Raw genomic sequence first — 13,848 nt, 5'->3', positions numbered from 1 at the left:
CTCAAACAATCAGAGAATTGGAGGACTTGATGCAGAGTGTCTATCCTACCTATGGAATTGGTATTATTAACCAAGCTTAAACTTTATTCTGATATAACAGAGTTTAAAAAATTGGAAATCTTCAAAACTCTTTCAAATCCCATCTTATTATATCTCAAATCCCATCTTATTATATTATGTCTTGCAGGATTCACATGCCACCAAGTTCTCCTAGTTACCACGGAGCTGTCTCACCATCAAACAAAGCAATTAGCGATATCCTGAACTTGACCATCATTTTGTAGTTCAAGAGAAACTTTTAAAGAAAGAACGAAAAGAAAACATGAAGTAAAAGCCCCTAAATGTTGGTATTAGGATTTCTCTTCACATCACGAATGAAAAACAAAAAGCAAAAAAAAAGAAAAAAAAAAAGACGTAACTGTAATGATCACACTATTTTCCAAACAACATAAGTGTAAATTTGGAGAACTCTCCTTCTGCAGCATCCATCCATCATCTATACCTGCGATGGCGCGTATCTCCAACATGCCCTTCTGAAACAACACTAAAATACATAAATAAAGCATCTTTGGTCTCGGTTATGATTAAGCAAAGATTTACTTGAAAAGACAACTTTTGTTGAGATCTGGCTTCTTTTTGTTATAGTGGGTGTCTGAAATGGTCCTTCTACCCTGAAAATAGTCAATGCATTTGGGACTTTGTGGCCTCCAGGCTCTCCTTCTCCAGCAGAACTGAACAGCACCAGAGAAAGGAAATACTGACGATCGAGGCAACACACGACGACTGGGACCCGGTCCCTTTTGTTTGTGGGAAAGGAAAATACCCAAAACATCTCCCAGCTTCAACGACAATGCTCATGTGGAAGGTATTTAAAGTCTAACCGGACAAATTGCTCCTACTGTGGAGGGCAGTTCAGCGACCTGTTCATCACAGAAGTTGTTTGTGAGCTTTGCTAAATATTTGTAGCTCATGGATCCAGGTTTCATTGCTAATCGGCGAGCATTAATTATGATTGATGTGGCTATATTATGAAATATAATCACAGATGGACTCATGAAAGTCTTGAATGTTTATTACAGACTTTTAACAGTAGTCCGTTTACTATCATCAGCTAGAGAAATCAACATTAATGTGGTTTGTGATTTGCTTTGCATGTAGAAACATTGTCAAATGTTTTATTCTATCCATTTAGTCTTTGTCTCCATCTGGTGGTAGCAAATGCAGGTAAACAATTTACTTCATGCTAAAATTGCTTTAGAAAATAATAAAGCCGGAGAAATCCTGAAACCTCAAATGTTTTATTGACTCTCTGCGAAAGAAATACCTGTCAGTTTTATTCAAGATCATGGCAACACATTTAATACACGGCAGTCGTGCATAACAGAGAAAAAGATGAGAACAGTCTGAAATACTAATTTCATGAACTGAGTGAAAATTATTCAGACATGATGTTGAAGAGCTTCCAAACCTAAGAATGAACTATTTTTATAAAGTCTATAATAAAGCACACATTTTCTGGAATAAGTGCTTAAATAAAAGAAAAAAGGGGACCAATCAGGAGCTAAACTGGAAGTATATTCGTACTGATCGGTAATTCAACACTGAATTATTACATACACTATAAATGGTCCAATATTACAATAAGCATCCAAAAAAGCTATTTTAAAGTGCAAAACATGGGTGCTGGAATGATAAATCTTCTTAAAATAGGTCATTTTTTTCTAATTTGCTAATACATTTTAATATAATATAAATCGTTTTAAAATAATTTAAGACATTTGCTTTAAAATTATAACGCTGGGGAACATGGCTGGCAGCAGAACCTCGGCACAGGGAACAGAACAGTGTCAGGCTTTCAGGTCACGAACAAACCAAAGATCGCATAAATAAAAGAAACTTAAAGCAAGGAATGATAAGCTCTGGTCTTTTAGGTAACTGCCATGTCTGGTGTATGATTTAAGTCTAAAGAGAGAGAAACGTGTGGAAAATGTTTCTAAAAATGTCACACTAAATAAAAATCGAGCATTAAAAGGCCAGTAGTTCACAACTGCTCCCTATCAGCTCTGTTATCTTTCTACATGAACACAAAACCGGAATCCAGACGTCGGGCGGTGAATCGGAGTCAAAGGCCGGCGGTGGGCGTTCAGCTGTTGCCAAAGACGGTGTTGAGCTGCTGGGTGACTCGGATGAAAGTGGTCCTACGGCTCAGCTCCTTCAGCTTGCCCGCTCCGACGTAGGTGCAGGTGGAGCGGACGCCTCCCAGGACGTCTCGTATCGTTTCGTCCACCGGACCCTTGTAGGGAACTTCCACCGTCTTCCCCTCTGACGCTCTGCCGGCGCAAAACCGACAAAGAACGAACCATTCGTCATAAATAAATACATTTCTGTGATGTTCTGATAGGAAGCCCCGGATTTAAGAGCAGACTCTCACCTGTAATCGGCCACGCCTCCAGCGTGCTTCTTCATCGCCGTGTCGGAGCTCATCCCGTAGAACAGCTTGTACTTCTTGCCGTTCTTTTCGATGATCTCCCCGCCGCTCTCGGAGTGGCCCGCCAGCATCCCCCCCAGCATCACAAAGTCCGCTCCGGCTCCTGGAGAGGCCCACAGGACGCCGTGAGACAAGTGGGTGGGAATCCCTTTGTCTTGACTCGTTTTAAACTGAACTGAATTTATCATGTCAGTGTATGTCTATCTGTCTCTCATAGGATAAGCTCATGTTGGAATAACTGCAATAATGAATAGAAAAACTTCACAGTAAAATCTTGGGAAAAAAACACTTTCCATAATAATTCAAACCTTCAGATCTTTTCAAATGTCTTTTCATGCTTGTTTCCAGTTTCAGAGTACCATTTAAATAGCTTTTTGTATTTATGTGATCTTTGAATGTTTATGGCGCTTTCATCTGAGGACGGCGCTGTATAAGCATAGCTGACCAGCTAAAACAACGAAACTCACCGAACGCCTTGGAGACGTCTCCTGGACAGGTGCAGCCTCCGTCCTGCGGGACACAACGGAGACAACATGCATCATCGTGTGAGCAAGGCTTCCTTTTAATCATGGCAAAACGAGAACAGGCCAGGAGAAAAACAAGGCAGGACCAGACGACTGGAAACACTTCTACATCTCTAATGAGAGCTCCTCACGTGGAGGCATAGTTACAGTCGTCATGGGGATGAGAATCCAGATTTCTTTTGGCCTTTAGGAACAAACAGGTACGACTTTGGCTGAGTTTTAAGAGCAGATCTGGACCATCATTTAAGCTGGAGAGCCTTTGTCTGCCGTCTCTGTTTGTTTTTCTTGCACTCAAAGCTAACGTTTCCCAACCAGTAACAAAAAAAAATAAAAAATTCATACCAAACTAAGCCACAACACAGTTTGACTGGGACCACACCCATACATGGAGTCAGAACGGTTCTGTAGGTTAACACCCTAATCCAGTCGCTTAGTTTAAACCCAAACAGACAATCTAAACTAAGGTGCAAACGTATAGACAACAACAGCTAACTGTTCCTGAATATTGGTATTTTTTGTCTGTTTGAGCTCTAATTTTTTCCTAACGACCATTTGGGATTTACAGGTTCCTGGAAAGTTGGCGTGCTGTGGCTGTCACTGTGAACCCAGACTGCAGTTTCTGTAGCAGCAGGCTGCTCAAATCAGTTTTTCCTGAGCTAAAGTTGTGTCTTTTGGCTGTCGCCTCAGGTAAAAGGCATAAAAAGAACTGCAAACTAATACTTTGCTGATCTTTTGACTCAGTTTCAGCATTCAGTCTCTGTTAGCATCATCGTCAAGCAGCATGAACGCTGAAACAGATTCAAAAGGCTGCTCAAAACGTTTAGTTTATTATGCAACCTGGTTATTACGACATATTCGTTTTCAGTGAGATTGTACCGAATATGCCAGATTTTAAACAATTTATAATGGCATCGGTTTTTTTAGGTAAAAACTAAAATATAAAGAAGAAAACTAATGGAGTCAATTGAGTGTCTTGAGGAATTGAAATGTTACAGTAGACTCACGGATATGATGTGGCCGCCCAGGCCGTGGGCTGCGTCTGCGCACTCAATCACAGCGCTGAGCTGCGGGTAGCCCACCCCGGTCTTCTTACGGGTGGTGCACACGGAGCCTGAAGACGAAGGCACAGAGAGTCTGAAACGTCCGCAGCTTTGAATAAATCCAGTTGCTGCTAAATGCAACGTGAAGTTTTTTTTTTTTTATTTGACTGAGATGTTATGTTGACGTCAAAGCAGAGGCAACCGTGAAAATTCAGGATGATGATCAACCTGGTCCGATGCCCACTTTGATGATGTCAGCTCCAGCCAGAATCAGCTCCTCCACCATCTCTCCGGTTACCACGTTTCCTGCCTGAGGACAAAAATCAAAGCTTTTGGCCTTATTGTCTCCCAAATGCAAGCCGTTTTAGAGTCCGCCGCGCTTTGGCGTAAAGGCGGACCACCGACCATTATGGTGTGCGAGGGAAATTTCTGCCGGACGTCTTTGACGAAGTGAACGAAGTGCTCAGAGTAGCCGTTCGCCACGTCCACACAGATGTACTTGAGCTGCGGCACCGCCCCCACGATGGCCGAGATCCGGTCGAAGTCGCCGTCTCCGGTCCCCGTGCTGACGGCAACGCTCTGGGGACAAAACAGAGGGAGGGCGCGTCCCAGGTGAGGCGTCGGAAAATACGTGGGATGGCTATTGAGCGAGGAATCGGGAATACCTCCAGGCACTCAGGGTGCTTCGAAGCAAACTCTGACCAGTCGTCGAGGGAGTAATGTTTGTGGATTGCAGTGAAGAGAGTGAACTGAACAAGATAAAGTAAAAAAAATACATTAAAATACAGATGAAGATGAACAGAAAACCAATCAGGAAACACCCAACATCTTACAGAAAAAAATACAATGTTTAGAAATATCTGTTTCTACAGAAATCCCACGTGCCCCAGTCATCTCGGCTTGTTTCTGTTAGCCTCAATATGGGAAGGACAAGAGAACATTCTGTATCACTGAGGCAGACATGCGTTGGACCTCACAAGGAGTCCCCTCATTTACCAGCAACTGATCATAAAACCGAGTATCTCTGCGTTGCTTCAGTACATTTCCCCCAACCGACTGTCATGGTACCGATAAACAACAGCGAGGAGATCATATTTCTCCAATTTTAGCTTCCCTTCATTGGCTTCCTGTTAAATCAAAATTCTCCTTATAACGTATAAAGCCCTTAATAATCAAGCTCCATCATATATCAGAGCTCTGATTACCCCGTATGTTCCTAACAGAGCACTTCGCTCTCAGACTGCAGGTCTGCTGGTGGTTCCTAGAGTCTTTTTCCTTCCCGTTAATGGGTGTTTTTTTCTTTCCACTGTCGCTTCATGCTTGCTTAGTATGAGGGATTGCTGCAAAGCCATGGACAATGCAGACGATTCTCCCTGTAGCTCTACGCTTCTCCGGGAGTGAATGCTGCTTGTCGGGACTTTGAAGCAATCAACTGGTTTCCTTAGATAGGAAATTTTTGACCAATCTGTATAATCTGATTGATTTTGACTTTGTAAAGTGCCTTGAGATGACATGTTTCATGAATTGGCGCTATATAAATAAAATTGGATTGAATTGAGACTCTATGTGTGCTGAACATTTTCATCAACCTGGTGCAGAGCCAGGGCCATCTCGAAGGTGCCCACGGTGTCCATGTTGGCGGCGATGATGGGAATCCCTCTATAGCTGCCCTTGGAGTTCCTGAAACTGAAGCTCCTCATGAGGTCCACCTGGAGCGGAGGAGGCAACAAGATGTCAGGATGGGAAAGAGTCGTAGTGGCCTTACTCCACTATTGATAGAAATAAGTTTAACTGGATGCTCCGTTTTTAAACAAAGAAATTAAGCTTCGGGTGAAACTTCGGTATAACCCGTTTAATAAAAAAAAGCTGTTTTGGTCTGGTTGTTCTGGATCAACTGGACTGGCGCCGCCATCTTTAGGGCAAGACATCAAAGGAGCTTCTGTGAACTCTGACCCAGCCTATAACCACATAATCACCTCTCACTCCCTACACAGAATCAGAGCGCATATTTACTTCTCAGACGGGCCTTTTTTTTTTTTTTTACCAGAGGCCCTCAGGAATTACACCATATCAACCCAGAGTTTATTCCTCCTTGAACTTCTCCCCATTTCTTCACGTTATAATATCCCAATATAATGTGGTAAAGTTGTAGAAACGACAGAAGTGATGATAACAGCCTGTTTACGGCTTCCTGCAGCCTTTTTCGGGTAACTTTGTGGCTGTGACTGCATGTCAGTTATAGCCCAATAAGCACAAATACCGTCCTAAAAAAAAAAAAAAAAAAAACATTTAAAAATGTAACCTATATTAAAACTGAATTTGAAATGTGGATTTATAAAGAAATGTGATTTTCTAAATACCAGACTGCACACAGTAACTGCATTTAAATATATCTGTGAATATTTATCTCAATAAACCAGCAGCGGAGAAAATAGCAACAATAACAACCCTGACAATAGTGAGTTTTTTTTAAAGATACCACGAGTTGGAATTTACTGCTGTCAAGATAAATCCAAATTCTTATCATGATAAGAAACTTTTCTCGATAAGGATACGATAAAGACCCAGCCTTAGTACAGACCAAACACAAAGTAGTCCATAATTCTAAAGCGGGGAAAAAAAAATAAAGAATGGTTTGACATGTTTTGCAAATAAAAATCAGAAAAGTGTGGCGTGTGTGTTTGTATTCAACCCAGTTTCCTTTGATACCCCCAAATAAAAGTCCAGCGCAACTAACTGCATGCAGAAGTCCCATCCTTAGTAAAGAGAGTCCACATGGGTGTAATTTAATTACAGTATAAATCCAGCATATCATGAAGCCCAAGGCGCACAGCAGACAGGTCCGTGTTAACGTTGCAGGGAAGTGTAAAGCAAGTTTAGGATGTACAACAATATTCCAAGCTCTGAACACCCTAACGCTAAAACTAACTGGAAAAAGGAAAGCATTGAGCAGAGATGCAGCCGAGAGGCCAAGGAATAAATGTCCTGTCTGCGACACGAGGCTACTAGTAACTACCATGTACAGACAAAACTCAATATGTGGCGGAAAAAACAAAACAGTGCATGTCACTCTGCACGTATCATGCCCACGTGTGTGTGTATATATATATATATATATATATATATATATATATATATATACACACACACACACACACACACACATCACTCTGAATCCACCCTCTCCATCGTAAAAACATGGTGGTGGCATCATCATGCTGTGGGGTAGTTTTTATGTTCCATGGACAGGAAAGCTTGGTCAAAGTTTGATGGGTTTTATTTAGGACTATCAGGGGAACTACAAGACGAATGCATGCAGTACTATTTTTAATGTGCAACGACTTTGAAAAGATGGCAGTGTATGAGGAAGGAACCCACAGCTGTCCACTGAGCCTGACCCACCTCACTCCTGGACTTGAGCGTGCTCCGTTTTGGCCGGAGGAGCACGTCCTTGAAGTCCAGCTTGATGTCATTCTCAATGCGAGGCATCGTTGAAACAGGATGTTCATAAAAAAATTAAAAATAAATACAAATGTTGGTCCGAGAAGGAAAGTCTAGGGGATAAAAACAGAGATCGGATGTCAAGATGGAGGCGTGTTTCTGTCTCATTTCCTATCTGCCATCTCCCAGAGTCACACTACATATTCACACAGAGACATGAGGTCTTCCAGAACCTTTATTTTAAAGTAGGAAAACAAGTTTTAAACTCCAAAAAGGATAAAAAGGAGAGCGAACAGACGGGCAGTAAATGCATTTCTTCCTCAAAAGGCGAGTTTTGTAGTTTTTCATGGAGAAACATGTATATAAAGCATGCTAACTGTTTCCACATATCAGACCACCCTTCACTCCCCCCTTTCGTCAACATTCAAGGTTACGCTGGCGTTCAGCCTTACGCCTCCCTCTACGTTATATGTACGGAAGACGGCTACGAGAAGCACAGGGTGGCCATCACACCAAGAACTGCGACATATTTATCAAAGGAAAGCACTTACTGTTAGAAAACTACCTCTGTTATAAAATAAACCGCGCAGCCCCGTTTCCTCTCGCCTCTGGACGCGCGGGAGGATTTACGGCGCCGGACACCGGCTGCGCAGCCGCGCTGTAGTTTTTAACGGGACCAGTCGAACGCGCCGCGAGCCGGCGAGAACTACAAACGCGACAGTCGCTTTACGTCAGGCCGCGCCGATGCCGTAAATACTTTAAAAAAAATAGGTAGTAGGACATCTGGAAATGTATTATAGGTGTGTGCTGCTCGCGTGAATGCAGGCCTGGTACTGAGTGTTTTGTTTTATTTCTTACTGTAAAGCGAAGCAGACGAGCAACAAGTTAAGCGGAACGGTGTTGTTCTCACGAGCCGCGGCGGAGGATTTAGTGAACACACAGGAAACAACCATTGGATTTCAGGAACAATTACTATTCCGTAAGAAAAGCTGAAAGATAATTTTTCTTTAAACTCGCAGCAGGTTAAATAGTCGCTCCAGTTCGCGTGCTACTTGTTATACTGTTACATCTGTGTATATTTATTTAAATAAAGGTCGCTCATCAAAGATGTTGATTAAAGTGAAGGTAAGTTACATGAAACAAATATCACTGTTTGACTGCTACTTGTTACCACGGACTCACCGAGTCAGTCGTAATTAGCTTATCTGTAACCCTCCGATGTGTTTTTATCATAGACTCTCACTGGCAAGGAGATAGAGATTGACATAGAGCCTACAGATAAGGTATTTATTGGTATTTCACATCCTCATTTATGTTTTAACAGACTAGAAACTTCAGTTTTTTAACGCGTTTTCGAGCACTCGGGTATTTTTTTAATGCAATATATTTCAATCCAGGTGGAGCGAATTAAAGAACGAGTGGAAGAGAAAGAGGGAATCCCTCCCCAACAACAGAGGTTGATCTACAGTGGAAAACAGATGTAAGATCTATCTATCTATCTATCTATCTATCTATCTATCTATCTATCTATCTATCTATCTATCATGGACAGCAGTTTTAGGCAATGACTTCCAACAATTATTTTTTTGAAAATGCAAACATTTTTAAATTTACTTATATATTTTTTTTTTGTTAATAGTGAGTTGTAGGGCTGGGTATCATCTAGGATGAGCCGATTCGATACGATTCTCGATACACAGCTCAGCTTGATTTGATTCCAATATCGATATTTATTACTTTGAATTAATGCTCAGTGATTCAATCACCAAAATCAGCCAAATATTATGTTTATGTTCTATTTATTGATCACAGACATATTAACAGGAAAATAAAGTGCATTTGCTTCAATGCATTTAACGTGTCACAGAAACCAAAAATGTGCCCAAACATCTGATTTTAGGGACAAAGGAGCTTCTAAAATCCTGTCGGCCGTTCCACAAATTCGTCTCACTTGCTCTCCTTCGCTGTGAACTGTAATGGTTGCGCTGTAATAACGCCCCCTAGAGGTTGGGAGGTATATTGATATTGAAAGCCAGAATATCGATATTAAATCGTTTTTAAAAATATCGATATTAATCTTTATATCGATTTTTATGCACAGCCCTAGTGAGTTGATAGTTTTCCGAATCCCAGTTAATACAGTCACTAACCACAAGGTTTAGCTTAAACCCAGAAATGTGACTGTATCACACAGACATCACATTCACCACATATCATACATACCAGCATTGATAATTATTGAACCTATTAATTTTCTTTATGATGACAGGTGAGGCAAGGCCTCTGACTGTGTTTACTGGTGAATCTGCACTGATGCAGGAATCATAATGTTACTATATGTCCTGCTGTTACTTTTCTCACAACCTGTGTTTAGGCCTAATAAGCCACGCCAAGCTAATGCTAGTGATTTATTATTGTATGTTAAAATGCAATCTTTAGCCCATTTGGCAAAAAAAATCATTTACTGTTGCACAATCATCTAAGGCACAGGTGTCAAACTCAAGGCCCGTGGGCCAAATCTGGCCCTTCAAGGTAAATTTTCCGGCCCTCGAGAGCCAAAAAAAAAAGGCATATATCCTTTTATAGTGTATAAAGTGGCTGAATCTGTGCCTCCTGTAAGTGTAACTCACCCCAATATCAACTTATTTGCAGATAAACTATATAAACTGGGCCTAAGAGTGCTACTTTTATGTTACTGTGCATTTTTTATACTACTACTGTGTGAACTGGAATGACATTATGAAATGAAAAGTATCGTCTATACACATGCAAGCGGCCCTTTTAATGACTTCATGATGCCAAAGTGGCCCCATATAGAAATTAGTTTGACACCTCTGATCTAAGGGCATGATTGTGGGTAAACAAGTAGTAGCCACAGCTAGAGGGAGAGAAATGTTCCTGGAGGGCGTTAAGATTTTTGAAGCGTTATCAAAACAGTAGGTGTAGCGGGATGCAACCTTTTCAATTGAACCGTGTTTCTGAAATGGAGAGTTTTTTCCATTAGCTTGATAGGTTATATTCAGGTCTATGTTTGCAATTAATCCAAAACAGAAAGACATTAACACGTTTGTTTATTCATTGCAAGTCAGACTATCATCACAATGTTCACCAACATTGTCCCATACGGCATGTTTTCCGGCTACTGTGCAGCTCTAGGTCGTCCCTTCCCCTGAAGAGGCCATTTCCCCCCCATCATTCAGGGATAAAACATGTTTCTTGCAGAGAAACCCTTTTATGGAGGGTTTGGATAAATTTCAACTTTCCTTTTCAACTATTAAATTTCAGAAATCCGACTGAATGAAGAAATTATTAGAGGGAAGTAAGAGTAAGAGAACAGTAATAGAGTGCTCACACCTTCCCTTTCGGTGTTTCAAATAAAAAGCCACGTCCATTCAGCAAACTTACAGTTTTAGAGTAGCTCTCTGTGTGTCAGCAAATTGGGTTTCTAAAATGACTTATTAGTTAAAAAAAAAAAAAGCAATCATGAATTATTCTTATTGGTACCGTCAGATTTGGGGCATTAATGAAAGTATGAGGAAATAAGCTCTTTTAATGCAAACAGTACAGCTTGTAGGCTTTAAAAGTAAAGTTTTAGGGGACGTTCCTCCTGATAAGGGCTAAAGACAGTCGTTTTACAAACTTATGTTGGTGCTTTGTGCATCTTCACCATTTAAATAACTAAATTAATACATTAAACAAACTTGGCTCTATATCTCGATAGAAGATGGACACACTCCATTGAAATGGTTTGCATTTGCCACAGTGAGTTCGTTGTCTATGCTTACTGTTCTGCCTGTTTTTTATTTATTTTTTGTCCTTGCTCAGGAACGATGAGAAAACAGCTGCCGACTATAAGATCCAGGGCGGCTCCGTTCTTCACCTGGTACTCGCCCTGAGAGGAGGACGCCCGCTGCGCTTCACCTTTTAAGCCCCGTCGAACAACGAGCTCAAACTGACACGATGCCTTTGAAAATCACAGTGTTATTTGAAGCGGTTGCGCAATCACCTGGCGACACTGAAGGCACCAAAGAGTCACTGACTGAGTTGAATCAGTTTCTGCTTTTGTTCTGCAGCTCCTTACAGCCTTTAGTGTGTTTTTGCCAAAGCGTTTGTGTTCAGAAAATAAACGGCCAAAGCTTTTGGGGTTAACACTTGGCTGAGTGGCTGTTAAGACACTGATATTTAAATGTTTTATTTTTTCACTCTCTGCAAGTAATGTTTGCTCTTAAAGGCATGCTGGAGCTCTTTGAGGGATGTCCTACCTTTTAGAGTTAGATTGTCACCAAGTAACACAGGGTTTGATTGAGCCCAACAGATTGCTCTCATGAAGCAGCGATGTAAGTGTAAGAAGAACAGTTTGCAGACTAACGCATGGTGTTTAAAAAACCCAAGACTAACCCAAAACTACACAAGAACTCCCGATTCTACAGATGGCAGGCTTTTGGTTGAACTTTTTTCTGTCTTTTGAGAGCAAAAATAACTCTCAAAGACATCATTTACAACCAATAATCAGACCCTATGTTGGAGAAAAGGGCAAGTAAAGAAGATTTATATGCTGCTCAAGTGTCAGCAAGACCATCATGAACCCCTGTGGTTCTTTTTCCATCTGTGTCACAGATTGAATATGTATTATATGACCTTGTTCTGATTAAACAAAAAGCAGTGTGTTTACCTTTCTCGTAGCTGTCTGCACTAACGTTACCTCCCGCTCGCGTCCAGTGTCATTAAATAAAATAAAATGGATTCTGGAAAGGCCTCGAGTTTGCTGTCCTCTGTACACAGAGAAAACCGCTGATGTTCAGAGTCTCACCCTTATGTGGAGGTGAAACACCAACATGTAGAGCGGGCGACAACACTTATCGTGTGGACTCTGCTACTGAGAGAAGAAGACTCCTATTTACTCTTTCTGGATCAGGGAGGTCAAATTAGAGGAATCACAAACATGTAAGAAGCTGTTTAAAAGGTAGCTGTTTTCTATATCATGCAAAGTTAATGCCAGATAATGCTGTGTGGTTTGCTTTTGCACACATAAACTTGACTGACATCTTAATCCATATGGTTTAATATGATGTCGGTCCACTCTGTAGATATAACAGCTTCAGCTCTTCTGAGACAGATTTTACAGGCGTGCTAATGGGAAATGTTAATTCTTCCAAGAGTGAGTTTGTGAGGTCAAACACTGATGTGGGACAAACAGGCCTGGCTTTCTCTGCTTGGGTTTAGATCAGGACTGTGCAGGCCAGTCAAGTCCTTCCACATCAAACTCTCATCCGCATCTTTATGGTCTTTGTGCACCGGTGGATGGTCATGTAGGAACATGGAGGCATCATCCCCAAATGGTTCCTCCAAAGTTTAGGGTGTGAAATGATCCAAAATGACTCTGTAATGCTGAAACATCACCAGTTCCTTTCTCTAGAGCTACGGTGGGGAGCTGCAATGCTGATAAAGGGTCCCCTCTGCACCAAACTTTACACTTGACATAATGCAGTTAGTGAGGTAATGTTCTTGTTGTAAGAACCACAAAACCTAGATTTGGCTCTTCAGTTGCCAGACAGAGAGGCGTGATTGATCGCCCCATAGAATAGGTCTCTTGCTCCAGAGCCCAGTGGCAGTGTGCTTTACACCACTCCATACCCCGATTTTAATGCCACTTAGTGATGTAAGGCTTGGATGCAGCTGCTTAGGTCTACTGAGCTCCTGAAAGCGAGCTGCTCCTGCAGAAATGTCTAGAATGAGCAGGGTGACTAAATACTTTTAGCAATATGAAGTATTTTAGGGGCTCCTTCAGGCTGCCAGAGAGAGCAGGACTTTATGCAGATAACAGAAAGGCTGGATTGCACACAAAGTTCCTCAGCTTGTCCTTTTTGGCATTTTAGTCTCTGTTAAGGAACATGCTAAAAAAAACAGGAATGTGGACATTTCAGGGGATATACGCTCATTTGAGAGTTCACTCTAAAGCCGCTCTTTTTGTAATAGTAATATCATCTTTATTGTCATTGAAACATACATTACAAGGAAATTTGTTCTCTGCTTTTAACCCATCCCCCTTGGGGAGCAGTGGGCTGCCATGTGCGGCGCCCAGGGAGCAACCTAGGGTTAAGGGTCTTGCTCAGGGACCCAGTGTGCACGCGCTGGGGATCGAACCGGGTACTTGCATCCTTCTCAGAGTGCAAGCGTGCTGCTCTAACCACTAGGCCTACACTCCCCACTTTTGCTAACTCTATCTAGTATTAGATGCTAAATACAGTCAATTTTCATCATCTTGTCTTAGTTTTACATTAGAAAAACCTCTTTTACAGCAACTGCTCTCTTGTATGGGGAGACCTCTGCTCCAACTATAAATAGTTAGAGCTCT

At 41.5% G+C, this 13,848-nt stretch overlaps 2 protein-coding genes across 2 annotated transcripts; one reads left to right on the top strand and one right to left on the bottom strand.

Annotated features, from left to right (window-relative positions):
• Window positions 1–1,278: 1,278 nt before the first annotated feature.
• gmpr2 (guanosine monophosphate reductase 2) lies at window positions 1,279–8,166 on the bottom strand. The gene is made up of 10 exons (XM_021309980.2): window positions 8,045–8,166; window positions 7,455–7,606; window positions 5,642–5,761; window positions 4,718–4,801; window positions 4,458–4,631; window positions 4,281–4,362; window positions 4,017–4,123; window positions 2,956–2,998; window positions 2,432–2,591; window positions 1,279–2,330 (listed from the first exon to the last, which is right to left on the bottom strand). The coding sequence occupies exons 2-10, from the start codon at window positions 7,539–7,541 to the stop codon at window positions 2,144–2,146; spliced, it is 1,044 nt and encodes a 347-aa protein (XP_021165655.2). The 5' UTR covers window positions 7,542–7,606; window positions 8,045–8,166; the 3' UTR covers window positions 1,279–2,143.
• A 236-nt stretch (window positions 8,167–8,402) lies between these two features.
• On the top strand, window positions 8,403–12,248 carry nedd8 (NEDD8 ubiquitin like modifier). The gene is made up of 4 exons (XM_012851443.3): window positions 8,403–8,618; window positions 8,729–8,776; window positions 8,891–8,973; window positions 11,319–12,248. The coding sequence occupies exons 1-4, from the start codon at window positions 8,601–8,603 to the stop codon at window positions 11,419–11,421; spliced, it is 252 nt and encodes an 83-aa protein (XP_012706897.1). The 5' UTR covers window positions 8,403–8,600; the 3' UTR covers window positions 11,422–12,248.
• Window positions 12,249–13,848: the final 1,600 nt, after the last annotated feature.

Source organism: Fundulus heteroclitus, chromosome 14 (assembly GCF_011125445.2).
Source record: "Fundulus heteroclitus isolate FHET01 chromosome 14, MU-UCD_Fhet_4.1, whole genome shotgun sequence".
In the NCBI taxonomy this organism is placed as follows: Eukaryota; Metazoa; Chordata; class Actinopteri; order Cyprinodontiformes; family Fundulidae; genus Fundulus; species Fundulus heteroclitus.
The sequence above is the reverse complement of the archived record's forward strand: the minus strand, read 5'-3'. Positions and strand labels throughout refer to the sequence as shown.

What these genes read in the sequence shown, in the direction of transcription:
- nedd8 (XM_012851443.3), top strand. An exon ending in ACATAGAGCCTACAGATAAG is followed by an intron (nt 8,777 to 8,890) that starts GTATTTATTGGT and finishes ATTTCAATCCAG; the next exon opens with GTGGAGCGAATTAAAGAACG. An exon ending in ATCTACAGTGGAAAACAGAT is followed by an intron (nt 8,974 to 11,318) that starts GTAAGATCTATC and finishes GTCCTTGCTCAG; the next exon opens with GAACGATGAGAAAACAGCTG.
- gmpr2 (XM_021309980.2), bottom strand. Translation starts at nt 7,541, where the DNA reads ATGCCTCGCATTGAGAATGACATCAAGCTGGACTTCAAGGACGTGCTC. An exon ending in CGCTCAAGTCCAGGAGTGAG is followed by an intron (nt 5,762 to 7,454) that starts GTGGGTCAGGCT and finishes CCTCCGCTCCAG; the next exon opens with GTGGACCTCATGAGGAGCTT. An exon ending in AGCACCCTGAGTGCCTGGAG is followed by an intron (nt 4,632 to 4,717) that starts GTATTCCCGATT and finishes TTTTGTCCCCAG; the next exon opens with AGCGTTGCCGTCAGCACGGG.